Here is a 9,637-nt window from a genome sequence, read left to right as displayed (position 1 = left end):
TCGCTGCACTATGTCTATGTCGTCGTATAAATCGTACAGATCATCGTTCCATCGTCTGCGGTATTCGCCGTTGCCAATGTTTAAGGGACCATAAATCTTCCGCAAAACCTTTCTCTCGAAAACTCTTAGTGCCGTCTCATCGGATGTTGACAACGTCCACGTTTCTGCACCATAAAGCAGGACGAGAATAATGAGGGACTTGTAGAGTTTGTTTTTTGTTCGTCGAGAGAGGATTTCACTTTTCAAATGCCTACTTAGTCCATTGTAGCACCTGTTGGCAAGAGTGATTCTGCGTTGGATTTCTAGGCTGACATTGTTATTGCTGTTAATGCTGGTTCCCAGATAAACGAAATTATCTACAACTTCAATGTTATGACTGTCAGCATTGACGTGGAAGCCAAGACGCGAATGCGGCGACTGTTTGCTTGATGACAGGAGATATTTCGTCTTGTCTTCGTTCACCAATAGAATGTTCACAGGAAATAAATCTAGTGACAATCAAGAGGTAATCCCCAAAACCTTAAATAGCGGTATATCTTTGCTGAATAACATAATCGCTTTAAGAAGATATTGTTGTTCCATAGGGATTGGCTTTAAAAAATTAGCTATAAATTTAACCCATGTTTTGCCAAATAGTAGCTACGTTTTCAAAACAGTGGAATCCGGCCGTTGTTGGTTTTAGATTAACAGTAAAACCCAAAAGTACTTAAATATTGCCATTGCATGAAAAGAATTTATATTTATTGCTCGCAGTATATTTGTATGTATGTAAATATGCCAATGCAATAATAATTCAACTATGCAAAATTAAACAATAAAGATTGCAGTTACTATTAATACGCCAAGTAGGCGAGATTATCGCTGCGATAACCAAACAAATTCCAGCGTTTAAAGTGCGCAAACATAAACACTTGTTGATCCATATGTAAATCGGTATATGCCATACGAATGTTATAAATTGGACCCCCAGCAATTTATGGAGCGCAGTTAGTGCACAAAATATACGAAATGCTAATGTGGCAACTTATTATTCTAGCCACCTTGGCTTGCTGTGCGGCTCTGCATATAACTGGAGTCCCGCTGGACTTCACTTCAAGCGATGCGGTGCTCTCAGGAATTTCAGGTATGTAACTCAAGGACTACCAGCTCTGTTAGTGGACAATGTTTAGGGAGTATTATTAGTGTATATAATTAACAAATTTGCTGAAACAATTTAGATATAAATAGTTCAAACTGTGAATAAATAATGTATTTCTATATATGTTAGATGTATGCCCACAAGACTGGCCATTGTTACAAGCATTTGAAAATAATCCATCCAAGGATCCAAATATATCATAAATTAATTCAAGTGCCAATACATCAGAGTATTAGTTATATGACTATTATTAACAGTAACAGTAATTTTATTATTTAGAAAGAGTCTTATCACCTCGAACTTCGATTCGGTAAATAAAGCCATTATAGTCTATATCTGTACTGGTATATGTAATTATAATAATTAAACCAATAATCTAGCATTACATGTAATTATAAACTCATTTCCAGATAATATTGCGCAGAAGTTTACGGATGAGTACATACGATACTTAAAGACGGGTCAAGAGTCCGCTACACTACAACAAATCTCCGCACAACTAGCAGAGATGCATAGCAAAAAGGATCTCTTCACAAAGCAGTTGGACGAGTTGTCTATGGCTGATCAGTTTGTCGCTTGCACCACCTGTCGTGCCACGGTTAATGTTATGGCGCGTATGTTCCGTGACGAAGATGGCGAATTTGCTGGCAATGAAAACGATGAATATCTAAAAGAGATTGCTATGGGTGTGTGCGAACGGTTAAATTTACAAACACCTGAAGTTTGTTCGGGCTTAATAGACTTCTACATACCCAGTGTTAAGTACATTGTACAGCATTCAAAAGCGGATGCACGTACCTTCTGCTCACTCTTCATGGAGTTCAATTTCTGTAATGTGAAAGATGCCGACTACAATTGGACGCTCACAGTTGATGCCGGTGGTGCGGCTGTTACGGGACCGAAATCAGATTTGCCCACCAAGCGTGGAGATGAATTGAAAGTCTTGCATTTAACCGATATTCACTATGATCCGCTGTATGTGCCTGGCGCTTTGGCCGAGTGCGATGAACCACAGTGTTGTCAGCGTCACGTTAGCACTACGACGAGCGACAAAGCGGCGGGTTATTGGGGTGATTACCGTGATTGTGATGCACCTTGGCATATGATTGACGATGCATTCAGTCATATCAAGCAGACACATACACAACTCGATTACATATATCAAACCGGTGATGTTGTGGATCACATGGTTTGGAGCACTTCCGTTGAGAAGAATCGTGATATTTTGAAGAAGGTTAATAATCGTTTAGCTGAGGTCTTCCCAGGTGTACCAATATATCCGTGTATTGGCAACCACGAACCACATCCATTAAATCTGTAAGGAAAGGAGAAAGCTTATCAAAACAGTTTCCTATTTAAATATGCTTTTATTTACAGTTTCAGTCCAGATGATGTACCGCAAAAGGTCAACACCGGTTGGTTATATGAGCATTTATATAATGACTGGTCTGCTTGGCTGCCGGCTGATACCAAGGACACCATACTGAAGGGCGGTTACTATACAGTTTCACCCAAAGCCGGTTTCCGTGTGATTGCGTTGAACAATAACGATTGCTTTAGCGAGAATTGGTGGTTATTCTACGAGGGTACAAATAAGATACCACAGCTTCAGTGGCTGCATGATACCTTGTTAGCTGCTGAGAAGGCCGGTGAATATGTACACATACTGGCGCACATTCCCTCAGGAGATGGCACTTGTTGGTCCGTATGGGCGCGTGAGTTCAATAGATTAGTGGAACGCTACAGGAACACAATTAGTGGCATCTTCAATGGACATTCGCACAAGGACGAAATGCATTTGCATTACGCCACCAATGGACATGCGGTTGGTGTTGCTTGGAATGGTGGCGCACTTACTACTTCATCGGTTAAAAATCCAAATTACCGCATATATTATATGGAGTCAAATAGCATGGTAATTATTTGAAATAATGACAGTCGCCTACATTATTTAACACAAATCCATATTCCAGCAAGTCGTTGATAGCGAAACTTGGATGTTCAATTTGACGGCTGCCAATATCCATGGGGATTCTAAGACACCCGATTGGTTCAAAGCATATGAATTCTCAGCAGCATTCACTACAGATTTGAGTCCAGCTGGTCTCGATAAACTGCTGGATGATATGGCTGAAAATGCCAATTTATTGCGAAAGGTTCGTTTACTTTTAATTTCAATCGGGTTTGGGAATAAAATATTCGATTTATTTTTTAGTTTTGGCGTTATAAAGTCACAGCAGCTGATCCACAATTAAAAACTGGTTGCGATCGCGAATGTCTGCTTCGTACGATCTGTCGCATTGCCACGACTGTGAACAACCAAAAGGCACGCTGCGATCAGTTGAAGGCAAAACTGAGTAAAGCTGTGAGTATGAATACATTATTTGCATAGATTTCCAAATGTAATGATTTTCTTCATAGTTGGATGAGGAGACCACAACTTCAAGCTCCACATCTAAGCCTACAACTTTACCAACTGAAGCAACCACAGCAGATAGCGGTAATACAACTGAAAAACCTGAAGGGGATGGTGCGGCGTCGTTGAGTTCTCCGTTGATCAATTTAATTTTAGCTATTGTTATGTTTGGTATTTTAATAAAAATGTAAAAATTATCTTTGAGTCTTTGGTTACGCTATATACGAGTAGACCGGACACTATAAACTAGTGTCAGTCCCTTGAAACTCTTGGTATGATAGTATTGCTCTATATATCTCGAACAGTAAGCGAGTTACTGAATGAAAATAGCTTCCTTACGCTCATATTACTTTGCGCCTAGGGCAATAAACTCCCAACAAACAGTTCTATAGTCACACACCAATCCACTTGGAAGTACTTGCCATTGATTAGCCTTATCGAATGCCCAAAATGTTAAAACAAAACAGTTTACAGTTTAATACGGACTAATCACGGCTGATTAATAATAAAAAAAGTTTAATCTACACTAATTCTAAAACCAGGTGTGCATATCAAAGAGCCCAGCGAGAATTTCTTCTTGTTCAAGATTAGCTTTTGACGAACATTATATACCGCATAGCTATTAAGATAATGGATTTAACTTATCGTACTAAACATAAATACATGCATTCCCTATTCAACGAAAAACTCTACATAGTGTTTAACATAGTTCTATATTTCCATTATGGCATCTTCATTAATGTTTCAGAAACTTCGCTACTTAAGATTAAATGTATTTTTTTTTTGGTATATTTATAAACCCATAAAAGCTCGGAAAAAACGACCTTTAGTTAGATTTCAAGCAAACAAATTTGGGTTTAGTGAATTAGTACGTTCTTGGCCGGGGTCTATACACAATCGTCGGAACCAGCTCCGGAATGCGTTTTGTTTTAGTGTTTACGGGGCTTTTGGCTCTTTGTAGTGCCTTAAATTTACCAGGTGTGCCATTGAGTTTTACGGAAGATGATGAAGTGCTTTCATTGATATCAGGTGCGTGAAAATATGGATATAATTACACCTGTTTGAAATTTATATACTTACAATGAAAACAATTTTTTTGGGAACTTTAGATTCCTGTTTTTATACTCTCGCAACAAAAGTTGCTAAAGAGATATATACCAAAGTGATCAGGGTGACGAGTAAAGTTCAAATCCGGATGTCACTCAGATCCAATGATGATAGCGAAATAAAACTTTATACAACTACAGTATATGATCTGTGGCATCACTTGTGAAAAAATTGTCGAAAACGGACTATAACTTTTCAAGGCCCCAGATATCGAACATGTTGAACTCAGGGCCTAAGGTTAAATTTTCACCGAAAATATGGGTAAATCTCTCAGCTAATTTAATGTAATTCAGAGGAAATTGTTTTCTTCCAATAGTGTGTCTCTGTTCCAAAAATTATTAAAATCGGGATATAGTGTACCTTGCTGGTGAAATTTAATGAAATCGGTTCAGGAATTACCTCAGCCCTCATATCTATATATGACTTTCGTTATTCTATTAAACTTTATGCCGATTTTATGGGTAAATTTGTGCGTTATCTAAATAAAATTTCTTCAATAAATTGCGAGAGTATAAAATGTTCGGTTACACCCGAACTTAGCCTTTCCTTACTTGTTTTTTATTAATCTTAAATAAGATTAAAAAAAAAATTGTGAAATAATTTTATTTAGTCCAGTCTTTTTTCGCGTCACAAAAGACTATTCTTAATAGTCTAAGTGTGTTTCCTTCAAAACTTATCTAACTTTGGCCAGTCTTTCATCCACAAAAATAGCAGAATTTCGACAATTTATTTTTGTGGAGAGAATATTTTTCTTCAAGGCTTTATCAAACATTTACCTCTGGACTATCGCACCAATATTCGGAATCAGGTTTACCAGAGGACATATCCAGGCGACGGTGATTCTAGAAACTCATGCTAAAAAATAAAAAAATAAATCGAACGCTTCGACAACAGAGCCGTCTTCCTACATATTTATATTCATCATCCTCTTACTTATCTACTCAAGTGACTGTTAACTGAATTCTACGAAAATACATACTCGTATCACATTTATTATAAGCTAGTGATAAAGTACTCCCCTAAGACCTACCTTCTTACCAAATGTTTTATTTTGGCACATAGTATTCAAGAGCATTAGGCTTAACAACCATTGCGAATTGCAGATTATTTCGTATACATTGCAAATCATTATCCGTGGTCGATGTTTGCCACGGCAGTAAAACTAAATTTATTGGTCCAATAAAAACTAATTGAGTAGGTAAATTTATTGTTGCTACCGAAACATTTTATTTTTCTAATAAAAGTTAACGATCAAGAGGCCACCAGTTATTAACGTTTGCTTTTAAATTGTAAAAAAAAATTTATTTATTATAAAAAAACATAAATTCATTAAATATAATATGTTGCTCCTCATATCCCTCATGCAGATGAAGTAGCCCACAAATTCGCCAAAGAATTAAAAGCTTACTTGAAAACCGGCGTCGAGTCGACCGTGCTCCAACAGATCACCAAACAATTGGCAGCCACACACACACAGAAGGAGATTTTCACACGAAATATCGCGGACTTGCGTGCGGCCGATCAATTTGTCGTTTGCACGACATGTCGCGCCACCGTCTCGGTGTTGGGCGATATGTTTCGTGATCCTGAGGGCGAATTAAGTGGGCCAACAGCCGATCAGATCGCCAAGAAAGTAATGCTTGACGTGTGCAATCGTCTGAATTTACAAACTCGAGAAGTCTGTGCGGGTCTTTTCGACTTGAATTGGCCCATCTTGAATTATACCATACACAATACCGTGGCTGATACGCGCAGTTTATGTGGCATCTTGCCAATCAGCTTTTGTAAAGTGAAGCAAACGCAATTCAATTTCACACTGAAGATCGATGGAAGTGCCGCTGCTGTTGATGGCCCTAAGAGTAATATACCCGCCAAGAGTGATGCCGATTTGAAAATAGTGCAGTTGACCGATATACATTATGATCCTGAATATGAACCTGGTTCATTAGCTGTTTGCCCAGAGCCGATGTGCTGTCAACTTAGTTCAGCATCTGGTGTTATTGAAGCCAGTAAACAGGCTGGTTACTGGGGTGACTATCGCGATTGTGATACACCGTTACATCTGATCGAGAATGCTTTCGATCATATACGGGAGGTGCACGAAAAAATTGATTATGTTTATCAGACCGGTGATATTGTATCGCACATATATTGGGCAACGACAAAGGATGGTAATAAGGATGTACTGACGAGAATTAATCAATTGTTTGCCGAAAAGTTCGCTGGCATACCGGTATATCCGACTGTAGGCAATCACGAACCGCATCCTTCGAATGTGTAAGAGCGTCTATTAATGCCGTAGTTTTCATATAATGTAAATACACTCTTCCTTTAGGTTTGGCGCTAGCGACCTACCGGCCGAATTTAATGTGAAATGGCTATATGAGCACCTCTGGTCGCTTTGGTCTGGCTGGTTGCCGGCTGATGCTGAAAAGACAGTGCTTAAAGGCGGTTATTATACCGCTTCGCCCAAAAAAGGTTTCCGTGTGATATCTATAAACAGCAATGATTGCTATCTCTATAACTGGTGGGTATATCATGACGGTAGCGTTGTGATTGAACAACTGCAATGGTTGCACGACACTTTGCTCGCTGCCGAGAAGGCAGGCGAATATGTGCATATATTGAGCCACATACCATCCGGTGATGCGGACTGTTGGACCGTGTGGGCGCGTGAATTCAATCGCATTATTGAACGCTACAATCACATCATTGGTGGTATCTTCACTGGACATACGCACGTGGATGAGCTGAATGTGCATTATTCGTCGAAGGGTCATGCAGTGGGTGTGTCCTGGAATGGCGGCAGTTTGACAACTTACTCCAACAAGAATCCAAACTATGTGGTTTATCAGGTCGAACCAAAGAGTCTTGTAAGTAAATATACATTTATTTGAGTCTCAAGAAAACTTGTTTAAAATTGATATTTCCTCGTAGCAAGTCGTTGATTATGAAGCATGGATTTTCGACTTGGAGAAAGCAAATGCGCAAGGCGCAGTTGCCAAACTCGAATGGTTTAAGGAATACAGCATCTCTGAGTTCACTAGCAACCTTAGTCCAGCCGGTTTAGATGCGCTATTGGATCAATTTGCTGAAAATCCTAAATTGCTAGAAAAGGTAAAAATATCAACTCAGGAATAGTAAATAGTTCACGTTTAAACCCCGCACACAATTATCTTTAGTATTGGCAATACAAACACACCTCGGCTAACCCACGTTTAGATGGTGGATGTGATAAGAAATGCTTATCTAAAACGCTCTGTCGCATGGCAGTAACTGCTTATGATCAGAAGTCGCGCTGCAAGCAATTGAAAGAGAAGTTGGAAACCAATGTGAGTATTTGAGATACATGTTAACTGCAAATTTAAAAAAAAAAAAATTTCAACTATTATTATCGTCAACTTTCATATTTCAAAGCTACCTGCGGTCACTACTGCAGCCCCAACAACGCCGGCACCAAATACTGACAAACCAACAACTCAGGGTCCAATTACCACAGAGGAACCCGAGGGCGATGCAGCAGCTTCAATTTCTTGTATGCAGCTAACAACAATGGTGGCGTTCCTGCTTCTTGCTCGGTTCCTCTACTAAAATTATTATATACTGTATTGACTTTAATTTTTTTTATTATAATATTTTTATATCATTAAATATTTTGTAACAAGTATTTTTTGCTGAAATATATTTGCGTAGACACAGCTATCTTAGCGCTATAAGAGCGCGCTATTCATTTCTCCATCTTGCTGTTTGACACCAATTGGAAATACCAAGAGAACCAGGTCGCTTTCCACTTGGTCTCTTCAGCTGTTTCCACCAGCGGGTACTCTATCGAACACTGGTGTGCTTTCGTCCTTTCAAACAACATGACCTATCCAGCGTAGCAGCTGTCTATTTATTCGCTGAAATATGATTATGTCGTCGAATAACTTATACATCTATCGCACAATCTTTCTCTCGAAAACTTCTAGTGCCGTCTCATCGGATGTTGACATCCACGCTTCTGCACCATACTATAGCAGGACGGGAATGTTGAAGGACTTGTAGAACTCATCCTAGGCACTGTTTAATTTTTTATTGGGTGATTCGTTTTACGTGATGGGTCCTAGGCCCTACGCATTAAACGGCTGTTTTTTGGCTACCCAGAGGATACTTGATATAAAACTGTAAGTCGTGAGCTGCTTGAGACATATTCAAACTAATCGTTCCTGGCCACTCCCAAGTGAATGGCAGTCAGAAGCTTTCCTCATTTGCGTGAACTTCTACACATGACACCATTCCCCAATATAAATATAATCGATTATTTAAACAGATGTTTCGACTTGAATGGGGAATGTGAAGCACACTTCTTATTTCGATTTGTCGAAATGACTTTTGATATATTCTGCCCCCTGTTCACTCACATCACCTCAGGCTAACTCGGTGCAATAAGAAAACCTCTAAATTTTTGTTGGGGACTCTCATAAAACCTAGTTGATCTTTTAGATAATTAAGGAGAATGGAAATAATATTTTTGACTGTGATGAATATGGGGAACTGAGTAATGACATTATAGGGCGAATGGGTCATGGATTTTTTTCGTTTTTTTTTTATGAGCCACGCTACAACTACGTATAATAACGTGGCGAAAGTGTACGATTTCACATTTGCAGAACACCGATTGAAGGTGTCCAAGATAGATGACAGATCAGAAGGTCGTGTGGGTCATATACGGTGACTCTTTTCCTTACATGATACTGACGGTTTTGATGAGCTACGGATACATAGGTACGTCGACTACTACGTAAGATAAAGTGTTAAGAGTCCTTCGAAATAGATGAGACGGTAAGTATCTCAAAAGAACGTGTGGGCCATATGTAAACTGCATGGCTTGGAAAGAAAGTTGTGAGAAAACTATCGGCACAATCAAATCAATGGATGCACACCAGAGGCCAAGAAATCTTTGAAATAAGTGACATCACTTGTGGTGGCCACTGCTT

The 9,637-nt window shown here is 39.0% G+C and overlaps 2 protein-coding genes across 2 annotated transcripts; both read left to right on the top strand.

The window, feature by feature from the left end:
* The first annotated feature begins 855 nt into the window (after nt 1-855).
* LOC105209556 (sphingomyelin phosphodiesterase 1-like) lies at nt 856-3,760 on the top strand. The gene is made up of 6 exons (XM_011179995.3): nt 856-1,123; nt 1,549-2,455; nt 2,516-3,053; nt 3,112-3,294; nt 3,354-3,503; nt 3,560-3,760. The coding sequence occupies exons 1-6, from the start codon at nt 1,009-1,011 to the stop codon at nt 3,743-3,745; spliced, it is 2,079 nt and encodes a 692-aa protein (XP_011178297.2). The 5' UTR covers nt 856-1,008; the 3' UTR covers nt 3,746-3,760.
* A 652-nt stretch (nt 3,761-4,412) lies between these two features.
* On the top strand, nt 4,413-8,363 carry Smpd1_3 (sphingomyelin phosphodiesterase). The gene is made up of 6 exons (XM_011179845.3): nt 4,413-4,583; nt 6,029-6,938; nt 6,997-7,534; nt 7,599-7,778; nt 7,844-7,993; nt 8,079-8,363. Exons 1-6 carry the CDS (start codon nt 4,472-4,474, stop codon nt 8,250-8,252), a joined length of 2,064 nt encoding a protein of 687 aa, XP_011178147.1. The 5' UTR covers nt 4,413-4,471; the 3' UTR covers nt 8,253-8,363.
* Nucleotides 8,364-9,637: the final 1,274 nt, after the last annotated feature.

The sequence above is a fragment of the Zeugodacus cucurbitae genome, chromosome 2, assembly GCF_028554725.1.
Source record: "Zeugodacus cucurbitae isolate PBARC_wt_2022May chromosome 2, idZeuCucr1.2, whole genome shotgun sequence".
Lineage (NCBI taxonomy): Eukaryota > Metazoa > Arthropoda > Insecta > Diptera > Tephritidae > Zeugodacus > Zeugodacus cucurbitae.
Note: the sequence above shows the minus strand (reverse complement) of the source record. Positions and strands in the feature narration are given on the sequence as shown.